The sequence below is a fragment of the Schistocerca nitens genome, chromosome 2, assembly GCF_023898315.1.
Source record: "Schistocerca nitens isolate TAMUIC-IGC-003100 chromosome 2, iqSchNite1.1, whole genome shotgun sequence".
Taxonomy (NCBI): domain Eukaryota; kingdom Metazoa; phylum Arthropoda; class Insecta; order Orthoptera; family Acrididae; genus Schistocerca; species Schistocerca nitens.
This window is the reverse complement of record NC_064615.1, coordinates 158,696,760-158,709,993: the sequence shown is the minus strand read 5'-3', so window position 1 is coordinate 158,709,993 and position 13,234 is coordinate 158,696,760. Positions and strand designations below refer to the sequence as shown.

At 40.0% G+C, this 13,234-nt stretch overlaps 1 protein-coding gene across 1 annotated transcript in view; it reads left to right on the top strand.

The window, feature by feature from the left end:
• Positions 1-13,234, top strand: part of LOC126235850 (protein phosphatase 1 regulatory subunit 7) — a 75,856-nt gene that overhangs the window by 45,556 nt on the left and 17,066 nt on the right. The window contains exons 4-6 of the mRNA XM_049944716.1: positions 7,466-7,662; positions 8,073-8,235; positions 9,013-9,129. Of these exons, the coding sequence (XP_049800673.1) occupies positions 7,466-7,662; positions 8,073-8,235; positions 9,013-9,129 (477 nt within the window). The remainder of the gene's footprint in view (positions 1-7,465; positions 7,663-8,072; positions 8,236-9,012; positions 9,130-13,234) is intronic.

Below are 13,234 nucleotides of genomic sequence, written 5' to 3'. Positions count from 1 at the left end.
GACTTCTACCCCATCTGCGTGCACGCCCAAATGGCAGCTTACTAAGGCTGACTGGCAGCTTTACTCCTCCTTGGTGACCTTCGAAGAGCAAGATTTCACCAGTTATGATGACCAGGTGGAATATCTCACAAATGTTATCCTTAATGCTGCAGAACATTCCATTCCCCGCACTTCCATGTCGTGTCCCAGTCCCTTGGTGGACTGAGGCGTGCCGCCATGCAATTCGTGTTTTTAACTACCATCCTACAATGGAAAACTGCATTCATTATAAACAGATGCGCGCAAAGTGTTGTCACATTCTTCAGGATAGCAAAAGAGCTTGCTGGATTTCATCCACTTGTTCTTTTAACAGTTCCACCCCTTTCTCTGTCGTGTGGGCCAAACTTCGACAGCTCTCTGCGACCAAGATCCATTCGGCCTGACAGTAACTGAGGATGTCATCGTGGACCCTATTGCTATCTCCAACACCTTGGGCCGCCATTTTGTGGAAGTTTCGAGCTCTTCCCACTATCACCCTGCCTTCCTCCATCGGAAACGAGTGGAGGAGACTCAGGTGATACGCTTCTCTTCTCCAAATCGTGAGTGCTACAGTGCTGCCTTTACTATGAGGGAGCTAGATCATGCTCTCAGTTCTTCCCGATCCTCCGCTCCAGGGCCAGACGCTGTCCACATTCACATTCAGATGTTGCAATACCTTTTTCTTGCGGGCAAGCACTTTCTGCTTAATACGTACAAACGCATCTGAGCAGAGGGTACATTTACCAGGTGCTGGCGTGAAGCCACAGTCATACCCATATCTAAGCCCAGTAAGGACAAAAACCTTCCTTCTAGCTACTGCCCCATCTCTCTTACCAGCTGCAAGGTGATGGAACGTATGACTCATGCGCGGCTGGTACGGTGGCTCGAGTCTTGCAATTTATTGACGAATGCACAGTGTGGATTTCGAGTGCGGCGTTCTGCAGTTGACCATCTCGTTACTTTGTCCACCCATGTCATGAACGGTTTTGTGCGTAAATCCCAGACTGTAGCCATGTTTTTTGATTTGGGGAAGGCCTACGACACCTGCTAGAGAACTGGTATCCTCCGTACTCTTTACACGTGGGGCTTCCATGGGCACCTGCCCTGTTTCCTTCAGACATTTTTAAAAGACCAAGTTTTCAAGGTGCTTGTGGGCTCTGCCTTGTTGGACACCTTTATCCAGGAAAACGGTGTGCCTCAGGGTTCCGTTCTGAACATCATTATCTTTGTTATTGCCATTAACCCTATAATGGCCTGTCTCCCACCGGACAGCTCAGGCTCCCTTTTTGTTGACAATTTCACCATCTATTGCAGTTCTCCACGAACCTATCTCACTGAGCAATGTTTTCAGCGATGTCTTGATTGTCTTTACTCCTGGAGCATCGACAATGGCTTTTGCTTTTCCTCTGACAAAACAGTCTGTATGAATTTGTGGTGGTGCAAATGGTTTCTCCCACCATCTTTACACTTTGGGCCTGTTGCCCTTCCGTTTGTTGAATCTGCAAAATACCTGGGGCTCATGCTCAATAGGAAACTCTCTTGGTCCTCCCATGTGTCTTACCTGGCAGCTTGCTGTATTCGGTTCCTCGGTGTCCTATATGTCCTCGATGGTAATTCCTGGGGTGCTGATCGAACCACCCTCCTCCATTTGTACCGGTCCTGTGCCTGTTCGAACCACAACTATGGGTGCTTTGTTAAAGTGTCTGCACGTCCATCCCTCTTACGTCGTCTCAACGCTATCCACCATTGTGGCATCCATTTGGCCACAGGTGCCTTTTGCATTAGCCCGGTTGAGAGTCTGTATGCTGAAGCTGATAAACTACCACTGTCCAACCACTGCTACTTTCTCCTCAGAAGGTATACATGCCATTTGTCTGCCATGCATGGCCGCCCATCGCCAGTATGGGGTGTATCCTTCTTCTCTGTTACCTCCTGGAGTCCGCTTTCGGCACTTGCTACTGCGGCTTAACTTCACAGTACCTGCAACTATCCCGGTGGGTGTGAACCCTTCACTGCCTTGGCTTCATGAAGTGACCCATGTTAACTTTGGCCTTAATTCACTTCCTAAGGACACTACTCCAGCCTCGGTCTATCGCCTTCAGTTTCACAACCTTCGCATGGGACTTCGTGATTGTACCTTTGTATACACTGATAGCTCTCAGACTGATTGTGGGGTTGGGTGTGCCTTTGTCATTGGCACCCATGTCTTTCGATATTGGCTTCTGGGAAACTGCACAGTATTTACAGCTGAGCTCTTCGCCCTGTATCAGGCCACGGAGTACATCTGGAGACATGGCCTTTTCAATTGTGTCCTCTGCTCAGACTCACTCAGCGCCCTTCAAAGTCTCTGTACACCGCCCATTCCTTAGTGTAGCAGGTCCAGGAAAACTGTCACTTGCTCATTCTTGGTGGAGACATTGTGATGATTCTGTGGTTCCTGGTCATGTTGGTCTGCCAGGAAACGAGGCTGCTGACGCCACTGCCAGGGCTGCAGTCCTCATATCTCAGCCTGTGAGTTCCTATATTCCCTCCGATGATCTCTGTGTTGCCATCGGACAGGAGGTGGTGTTCCTATGGCATTGCCAATGGACCTCGCTTCGCAGGAATAAGCTCTGGCTTATGAAGCCTCTTTCAGCAGCTTGGACAACCACCCCCAGCCCTCCTGCAGGAGTAGGTCATTTTAAGTAGGCTGTGTATTGGGCAATGCCTTTTTAGCTATCGTCATTTGATAAGTGGCGCTACTCCACCACTTTGTACACATTGTGGCCAAGTTTTAACTGTCCGCCACTTCCTGACAAAAATTCAGATGGCTCTGAGCACTATGGGACTCAGCATCTGAGGTCATCAGTCCCCTAGAACTTAGAACTACTTAAACCTAACTAACCTAAGGACATCATACACATCCATGCCCAAGGCAGGATTCGAACCTGCGACCGTAGCAGTCACGCGGTTCCAGACTGAAGCCCCTAGAACCGCTCGACCACACCAGTCGGCTGCTTCCTGACAGACTGTCCATTTTTTAACCATTCACGCTGCTGCTTGGGTTTGACGTCTTGAGTTATCGGCCATTTTAAAAAATGACGCGCGGGCCTTCGACCGCGTTTTACTTTTTATCTGCAAAAGCAATATGACAAAGACCATCTAATTTTTAGTTTTGGGCCTCTGTTTCTGTACGGCGTCTTTTTTTTTTTTTTTTTAGCCCTTTTTCCATGCATGTTTTTTGCTGTCTTCTATTATGTCCATTGGGACTGGTGTATAGTCATTTTTTAACTTCTCTCTGTCTTCGTATTCTATAGTTTTGACTGGGCGCATATGACCCCATTTGTTATTTTTCACGCTAAAGAAAAACAAAACCAAACACTATAAAGAGGACACCATCCACCATTGGCTTAAAGAGAAGAAAGTGTGAACTTTGGCAGGTGCTACTGATGCTTACTGTAGAAGCCCCGATTTGATAGGTAGCATTTCTCCTTTGTAGTATGTCATCTCCACTGGAAACTTTTGCTATACCGTGGGGGTTCCAGAAGTAATTCATTCCTTTCCTGGAGGTAGAGGGGCTGAGTTCTCCAGCATGGTACCTCTATTACTCGTTTTTATTCGGTTGACCATCCACTATTCATGCAGAAGTTTAGATAGGCCAGAGTGCTTGTTACTGTAAATGGTATTTCATATGTTTGGTGATTTTGCATTACAGAATAAAACAACTTGATAACATTAAATTTTGTCACAAATTATTATAGGCAACAGAGTTTTCCCTCTCTGATCTTTTACTGTTTCCTGGAATGAAAATAACCTGATTGGAAAGCATGTTTTAGATGTAGAACATGGGAAACTAAAATCTGTGAACACATGATACAGTTGTTACAAAAGCGGTCACTCTTAACTGATGTTTCCTCATGGACAACACTTTATCACCTGATTCAAAGCAGTGTGTAGTGACAGCACCTAAAGGCATTCACTTGTAGCCTGAGAAGTTTTCACCATGCGATCTTAGCTGTTGAATAGACCAGCATCTACAAAATCATGATTTTAATTTTCATTTCATTTGTCCTCCCTTTTACACTACAGGGTGAACATTGATAAAACTGCTGTGGGGAGCAATTCCTGACAGGAAATGAAGAAAGAAAAGTCATATGACCATACATCTAGAAATGCATTGTTGTCACGGTAGATGATGCTATGAATGGAAGTACCTCTGACCATGTATCGTGTTTTCCTTATGCATTGCAGGCTGTGTGATTGACACAGCATACTGTAAGCAGCAGAATGCTCTAGTATTCTTGTTGGGAACAAGCTGAGATGGTGTTTGTGTACGGTCAAGCAGATGGAAAAGGTTTGGAGGCAGAACTCAGTCCTCCAGATCTGGTGTATGCACAGTCCACCACCTCCTTGACGTCCATCTGTCTGAAAGATCTGTGATGATGCAAATGCTCAAAAAGGGCTTGAAATGTGTGATGTGGAAATGTGTGATGGTGTTGGTGTCTGTGAGGGTACTTGTTTTGGTACAGCCGTGCTGCCTCTCAACCATTTCCGTCCGCTTGACTGTACACAAATACATGTTACTTACATGAGTACTGGACCATTCTGCTGCTTACAGTATGCTGTGTCAGTCACACAGCCTGCAACACACAATAAACACATAGCATGTGATCAGAGGAACTATCATTTGTCAGCGCTATCTAATGTGTCAGTGAGGCGTTTGTGGACAGACGTTCACAGGACCTTTTTTCTCCATTTCTAGTCAGGAATCCGTCAATACAGTTTGTTGGTTCTATTAATGCTCACCCTGTATATTATATAGAGCTGATTATGAATTACATGGAACAGTAGCAGAGAGAAACAGTTTTGGACTAATTGTGTACATTATCCGATAAGAAGTACCCAGACACTTTGCTTGGAACACTTTCAGTGGGATTTCTGAATGTCGGTGGAGGAATGGCAGCCCATTCTTCCTCAAGAGCCAAAACCAGATAAGAAAGTGATGTTGCACATTGGGGTCTGGAGCAAAAGTGACATTCTAAAAATATCCCAAAGATGTTGCTTAAGTTTATATTAGGACTCTGAACAAGCCAGTCCATTTCAGGAATGTTAATGTCCACAAATAGTTGCCTCACAGATGATGCATGGTCACGCTTATACAAGCAGTCATCATCTCTGAACTCTTCCTCTACTATACATTGTATAGAATGCTGTTAAATGTTTTCTTATCATTCCACACTTAGAACTTGCTTCACAAATTGCCTGCACTGTCCTGATCTACCTTGATACGGAGGATGTGGCTATTCTCCTGGCAGCACATTCTCCACAGCTCTCAGTCATCGAAAACACCTGGTCATGGCTTACAGAGGGATGGGCACGCCATCACTCCCAACCACTACAATTAGTGAACACTGGCATATAGCTCAAGCATCATGGAATGACAAACTCATGTTATGTCATCTGAGGTCAGTTCGAATTGATGCTCAGATGGATTAGAGCTGTAGTTGCTGTGAGAAGTGGCAGCTCTGTGTGCTAAATCTCACACCTTTATAAGTCCAAATTACCTACATATGTAATCGTGTATTCTTCATACTGTACGTATATACACAATAAGCAAGATTTTGTTGTTTGCTGTCCTTTGTGGACTTTCAGTTGTAATTATGGATAGTACTGTATCTGTATCACTCACATTTTCAGAGATACAAATTTAAACTGTATTTCCCACTGTAAAGGAACATTTAGAAGCAGATTTCAGCAATTGTGCTCTTGCTTTTCTACCTGTAATTTCAATTCCTGTATTATCCTTGAGTGCCTGAACTGGAGCCACTGACAGGCTTTACATATAATGAGAATCTCTTTGGGTTTTGTGAGAGGTCTTTCTAAAAGATTCTGCAGTGGTGGTTGTTAAAGGTATAATTACATATTCCTCTTGTAATAGCCAAACACATACAGTGTCTTTCTATCTAGATTTGTTTAGAAGTGTCTTTAATAGTGACGGTATACCATGGAGTGTCCCTATGTATCCAGTGCTTGTCTAACTATTCTTCTAAACCTGAGCCACAGTCCCTCTACATGCTCCTGCCCAGAGATAAATGTGTCATAGGTTCCAATGTATGGTATGAAACTCTACCAAATACAACGTGTCCAGATATTATGGTCCAAAATCTTAGAACATATGTGTGACCGTTCAGTTAATTTTACAATATTGTGATACCTGCACTGAATAGTAATAATGAAATGTTAATGGGTTCACCATGAAGCTGAAATGTGAGATTATTAGAAGTAAAAGATACATTTTTTTTTCTAACTGCACAGAACATTGTATTAAATTTTTTGTATAGTAGAACAAAAATATTTGTTGAAATACTAAATTTGGAAATGAATTAACCATGCTTTGTATTTTTTTTCTTCTCTAGGGCTCGCTGCATAATATATGTCAGATAATGACATGATTATTAGTAAGATGTTCCAGAATAGCTGCTTATAATAACTAATCTTTATTCACAACAAATTGTTTCAGCATTTATCACAATTGCCAGTTATGTCTAAGCTGATGTGACCTCCATATTATGTCATTAGTGAACTGTCTTCTAACAGTCACTGTTTGAATAAGATGGTAATTTATGTAAATACATTGAAAATAATGTGTTAATTATGGTTTGACAGTAATTTGACAGTTCAACACTTACGACACTGTATTCTCTCTCTCTCTCTCTCTCTCTCTCTCTCTCTCTCTCTCTCTCTCACACACACACACACACACACACACACACACACAGTGCCATAAAAGTTGAACTGTCAAACCATAATTAACATATTATTTTCAATATATTTATGTAAATCACCATCTTATTAAAACAGTGACAGTTATAAGACATTTCACTAATGATGTAATGTGGACATCACATCAGCCGAGACATACTTGACAATGGTGATAAATACCAAAACAGTCTGTTGTGAATAAAGATTAGTTATTGTAAGCAGCTAGTCTGCTGATGCATCTTTCTAATAATCATGTCATTATCTTGCTTCATATACTGCGTATTATGTATTGTAGGTAACAAAACTTCCTTGGCAACTTTAGTAAGCTCTGCCATGCATATTACCTGGTAGTTTCCCCATCTGAACAGTTCCACACACTTCAGAGTACATGCATTTTCCTTCATACCAGTCATTTATATGAATTCTGATGTGGAAGCAGCTTTAATGTAACCAAACTTGAGCATTAGTTTCTTATTTATCACTGCAGTCTAATTTTGGAACAGTACACAGTATTACATTTGTTTGGGATCTCGAATTGAAACGTAATCCATGTTTATTTATATACAGTTTAGCATACTTATAAAATAAAGCCTTTGTATTGTTTGTTCGTGTGTAATGTGGTAACTGCAGAGTCGCATGACAATCTTTTTCTCTTCTTTGTTGTGATTCATAAATTAGCTAACATTGCATACTTTTGTCATTTTAGGAACTGGACTTGAATCATCAGAGAATAAGAAAACTTGAGAACTTGGAGCCCCTTACTAAGATAGAACGACTGTATTTTCGATGGAACCTAATTAAAAAAATTGAAAATTTACATACCTTAGTTACATTGAAAGAGCTTGAGCTGTATGATAACCAGATCACAGTCATTGAAAATTTGGATACACTTGTCAATCTGGAGTAAGTGTTCTGATTCATATGTTTAAAAAAATTTCAAGAATTACACAGGACAGAGAGTTAGCCCATTTTTGCAACCATATAATAAAAATAATGTTTTAGAATTATTTATAGAACTTAAATACTGCTGATGTACAAGTTGAGCTTTGGTTCACCTGTCCATTTACCAGTTAAAGTTCCTTGCCTTACCACTGTTTACAAGTATTTTTTTATGTTTTGGAAGGTATTATATTTGAGACGGTCAACATTTGAGGTATGTGTAATTTGTTCTGCGTGATGTCTCATTCTACGGGACTTGATGTCACTTAATGTTCTCATCACTCTCCAGGTCACCTTTTTTGTACCATTTGAAAACAGTAGCATGATTGAAAAGGTTTAATTTCAGTAAATTGTTATTACTTTTTTTTCCACAGGATTTTGGACTTGTCCTTTAATAGGATACGTGAAATAGGAGGCTTACAAAACTTGCAGAAACTTGAAAAATTGTTTCTCAGTTCTAATAAAATTGCAAAAATTGAAAATGTTAACTGCTTAAAGAAATTAGTTCTTCTCGAACTTGGAGATAATAAATTGCGGGTGAGTTAAGACTTATGTAGTGCCTAAAATTAATTCTTCTATGCTTTATATATATGTAATAGAAAGTGTGGAATGTTATTTGTTTTACTGTGATTGGTGGAAGTGTTTCTTTTTTAGTGAATATACTAAAAGTTTAGTAAATGAAGAATTTAAAAGTCACAGTTGCTGCATGATTGATTGTAGTTACAGGGAGAATGTTTGTATTAAGCTCATGGAAATATGGCAAACGAGCAGATTTTAGTAGCAGAAACCCAGAATTCACTAACTTTGTACTGTCTTATTGATGATTCCTTACAGTGAACATTTCCAAAATAGGATCTCTTACAGGTTTAGCGGATGTACTTTAATAAAATAACTGTCAGTTTATCAGTAGGCCTCAGTCTGAAGAAACAAATATTTTGCTTCAATGTAGTGCCTAATTTTTCAGAAAGACAAAACTGATGGCACCATAGGTTTCATTTATTTAAAAAACGTTTCATTCTTTAGATGTGACAGTATGGCTAGAACAGTGACCAAAATTGCAAAGGAAATACTAGGCATGAGTGAAGTATGTTGATTTCTTTACATACCATCCAAAGAGTAAATATAAAGGGAACTGCCCCTTTATTCATGTTATTATTTATTTACTACTATTGTTACTATTATTATTATTTTGGTTCTGCAATGTCTAATACAGTTTTTGTGTGTATTGTATCTGCTTGTGTTGCTTTGAATGTTATTGTTCATTGAGTATATGTTGCTCATTCACAGTAATATTATTGTATTCTGTTGTTTCAGAAAATAGAGAACCTTGAGGGGTTAGATACCTTACGACATTTGTACCTTGGGAAGAACAAAATTACAAAAATTGAGAACCTGGAGTCACTAAAGCAACTAGAGATCCTTAGCCTACAGGTATTTCACAAACTAAATGAAAAAGTTTAATCTTAGGTATTACTTGTTACACTGAAAATAAATTGTATTGTCACAGTAAAGATTTCTTTTTTTTTCTTGCTAGTCCGTAATGTATATTAGATTACTCATAAACAAAATGAATATAGAAAATCTCACTTAACTTTGGAGTACATGGGGCAACACACACTTTTACTCTTGTCTGCTTGCTTCTCAGCCAGCAGATTAAGTTGTGTGTATTGAATGGTGTGGACTGAATGCTACACCCTCTAAAAAATTATTACTTTTTTTTCAAATGTGGGGAGAAGTGAGCTGTACCATGAAGTTGTTTAAAAACTAGAGAAAAAAAAGTACCTTAGTTTGTAACTTTTTTTTTTCAGGGCAGTTTATAGTTCTCTGCATCTTCCTAAATGGAGAGCAATAACAGATGGAATTATTAGCTGTATATTTGAAGGCCAGGCTAAACTAGAGTTTTTCACGTCCTCTCCAAAGAAAAAGAAAGCTTTGTGATAATATGTGTATATTTGTAGGATAGGTGTGATTTAAGATAACTGATATGTTGCATAACTGTTGACAGAATTATGAAATTTTACTCTATCTCACAACACAGTTGATCTGTAGCAGTCCTACTGCACTAATTATAAATCCTCCTGAGAAAAGTGCTAAAAATTATGATAACACATATTGTCTTTGATAGTGGCATAAACTTCCAGGTAGTACACAACTCAGCCCATCATAAGATATAACAATACCAATTTAAATACTGTTTTGCCACGCGGGTTAGCCGCATGGTCTGAGGCATCCTGTCACGGTCCGTGCGGCTCCCCACGTCGGAGGTTCGAGTCCTCCCTTGGGCATGGGTGTGTGTGTTGTCCATAGAATAAGTTAGTTTAAGTTAGATTAAGTAGTGTGTAGGTTTAGGAACCCATACCTCAGCAGTTTGGTCCCATAGGACCTTACCACAAGTTTCCAAATTAAATACTGTTTTACTCCACAGCCAAAAAATAGTTACAACACTCACTTTTTGTGGCCAAAATTTGCCTTCGGGAGATGAAAAGTGTAGAACCACAAAAGAAATGTATAAAAGTAAAATTGACACACTACCTAGCTTTTGACCGAGCGAGGTGGCGCAGTGGTTAGACACTGGACTCGCATTCGGGAGGACGACGGTTCAATCCCGCGTCCGGCCATCCTGATATAGGTTTTCCGTGATTTCCCTAAATCACTCCAGGCAAATGCCGGGATGGTTCCTCTGAAAGGGCATGGCCGACTTCCTTCCCTAACCCGATGAGACCGATGACCACGCTGTCTGGTCTCCTTCCCCAAACCAACCAACCACCCAACCTAGCTTTTGAAAGGAGTAGTTTCTGCCTTGAGGAGGAGAGAGCGAGGTATGTTGGAGGAGATTAAGAGACAAGGACAACTCCCTGAGACTACAGGATGAGATAGACGCACCTGTGGTGAGGATGAGGGTTGACAAAAATGGAGGGGAGCCATCTGAGAGAGTACGTTGGAGATAATACATTGATATGCATTGTGCCAGGGCTGAGTGAGAAGTAAACTGTCTCCCACCTATCCCATTCTCCTATAGGAGAATATTAGTTCCGAAGACTAGGTCATGTGTCACATCCTGAATATAAGTATTATCAGACATTCTGTTTTATAATTTGTTAGTTTTCTCAACTGAATCTTCTTCTTCTTCTGTGGGAGCTCTACAGCCCTTGCTGAGCTTTGGCATCTTCAATGATTTTCCTCCACATTCCTCAGTTGTTTGCTGCTACTTTCCACCCACAGACTCCCATACTGGTGATATCTACTATTATGTCGTCAATCCATTTTCTCTTGGGTCTTCCTTTTCGCCTAGCTGAATGGATCACACCTTTCATAATTTTTTTTGGAATTCTATTCTCTGCCATTCTCTTCATGTGTCCCAGCCATCATATTCACTGTGATTTCACAAATTTTACCATGTCCCTGTCTTGTTTTAATACCTGTAATTCACTGTTGTAGCATATTCTCCAGCCTTCTTCTTCCCTTATTGGACCATAGATTTTGCATAGTATTTTCCGCGCAAAGGTTCCTAGTGCATTTTTGTCATGTTCTGTCAACATCCATACCTCTGACCACCTATACGTGATCACTGGGTGGACTAGGGCATAATATATTTGTGGTTTTGTTTTTCTTGTAACAAGGCTATTTCTGAAAAGTTGCATATTTGCAAAGTAAGCTCTGTTTCCTGTTTATATCCTTTCCCTTATGGCCTTTCCAATACTGTTATCATTTGCTATAGGGGCTCCCAAGTAGTTAAAAGAGGACACTCCTTTGAAGTATTTACTGTTGATGTTCAGATCTTTAGGGGTTCTTTGGCCTCAGATTGTGACATTACCATACATTTTGTTTTATTTTCATTTACATTGAGGCCAATTTGTAATGCTTCTGTTTCCATTGCCTGATATGTTTCTTGGAGTGTATTGATATTTCTTCCTACAATAGTAAGGTCATGAGTGTACGCACATAGTTTTCATAAATGTGATCCTCTTTTGTTGATTTTATGTACTACACTGTGCAGGGCTGTATTGAATAGGACAGTGGAGTGACACTCCTATCACCTTGCTTCATGCCTTTATTAAAGTCAAATCTTTCACTTGTTCTGATAAAGACCTTTACTTTTGTTCTTGTCTACATCATTGTCATTCTGATGAGTCTTACTAGCTTAGCACATACACCAACTTCTTCCAGTACTCTATATAGTTCTTGCTGGATTATGCTGACAAAGGCTTGTTTGAAGTTGACGAATAGGAAATGCAGATTTACATCGTATTCATAGAACTTTTCCATCATTTGTCATACCACAAATGTTTGATCAGCTGTTCCTCTGACTGGTCAAAAGCCTCACTGATAGTCCCCTACCATCTCTTCTGCGCACTTCTGTATCCTTTCGTTTAATATATTTGTGAAGTTCTTACAGGCTGTACTTAGGAGTGTTACACGCTATAGTTTTCACATGCTGTTTTATTCCCTTTCTTATAACTGGGGATTATTATTTCATTTTTCCAATTATCTGACATAGTTTCCGTTTCCCATATACATGATATTAATGTGTGCGGTTCCTTTATTACAGCCTCTCCACCAGCTTTTATTAATTCTGGGATTATGCTGTCTTTCCCAGGGCCCCGATTGTTTTTTGTCCACCTCTGTTTTGATATTGTTCACTTTGTCTCACCAACCAAAAAATAACATTGTTGATGTCTTTATCTTAGTTGAAAAAGTTGTAAAAACATGTTGCTCAAAATTTTATCTATCTTGCAATTAATTGTCTTTGTGAATGTACATCATAAATATCATTAATGTGCCAAAAGATTAAAAACTTTCTAAAGCGAAGATAGCACAAATATTTATTTATTTAAAACAACCGACAGACTTTGCCATCATCTTCAAGTCTGTAACAAAGTGCATTTACATGGAATATGTCTCATAAAATGAGATAAGATGTAATATTTAAGATAAAAGTTGTAATGTTTTTGTGACGTAACAATCACTTGTGAGTAGTATATATATGGACATGGCCATTTGCATACCAAACTAAAACTTTTATCTCAAACACTACATCTTAACTCATGTTATGAGACATATTCCTTGTATGTGCACTTTGTTACAGATCTGAAGATGACAACAAAGTCTGTCAGAACCAGTTGTTTTAAATAAAGAAATACAGGGTGTACATAAAGTCCAGGAACACTTTCAGTTATTTGTTGCACAAGAACCAAACATTATACTGATATCATACACGTGTCATTTTGAAGAGAGACCCTTAAAGTTTTTTCGTGTATACCGACACCGCTTAGTTTGGTAATTTGCTGATAGTCAGCACTAGTCGCAAACATGGCGAGTTCGCGTGTGGAGCGAGCTGTTTCACGAAATGGCCTCCCCGATCACCAGATCTCACTCCGTGTGACATTTTTTTCTGTGGGGACACATTAAAGATCTGGTGTATGTACCACCTCTACCTCATGATGTAGCAGAGCTCCGGGAGAGAATACGGGAAGCGACTGCCGCAGTCGACGATGCCATGCTAGGACGGGTATCGCAAGAATTCGATTACAGTATT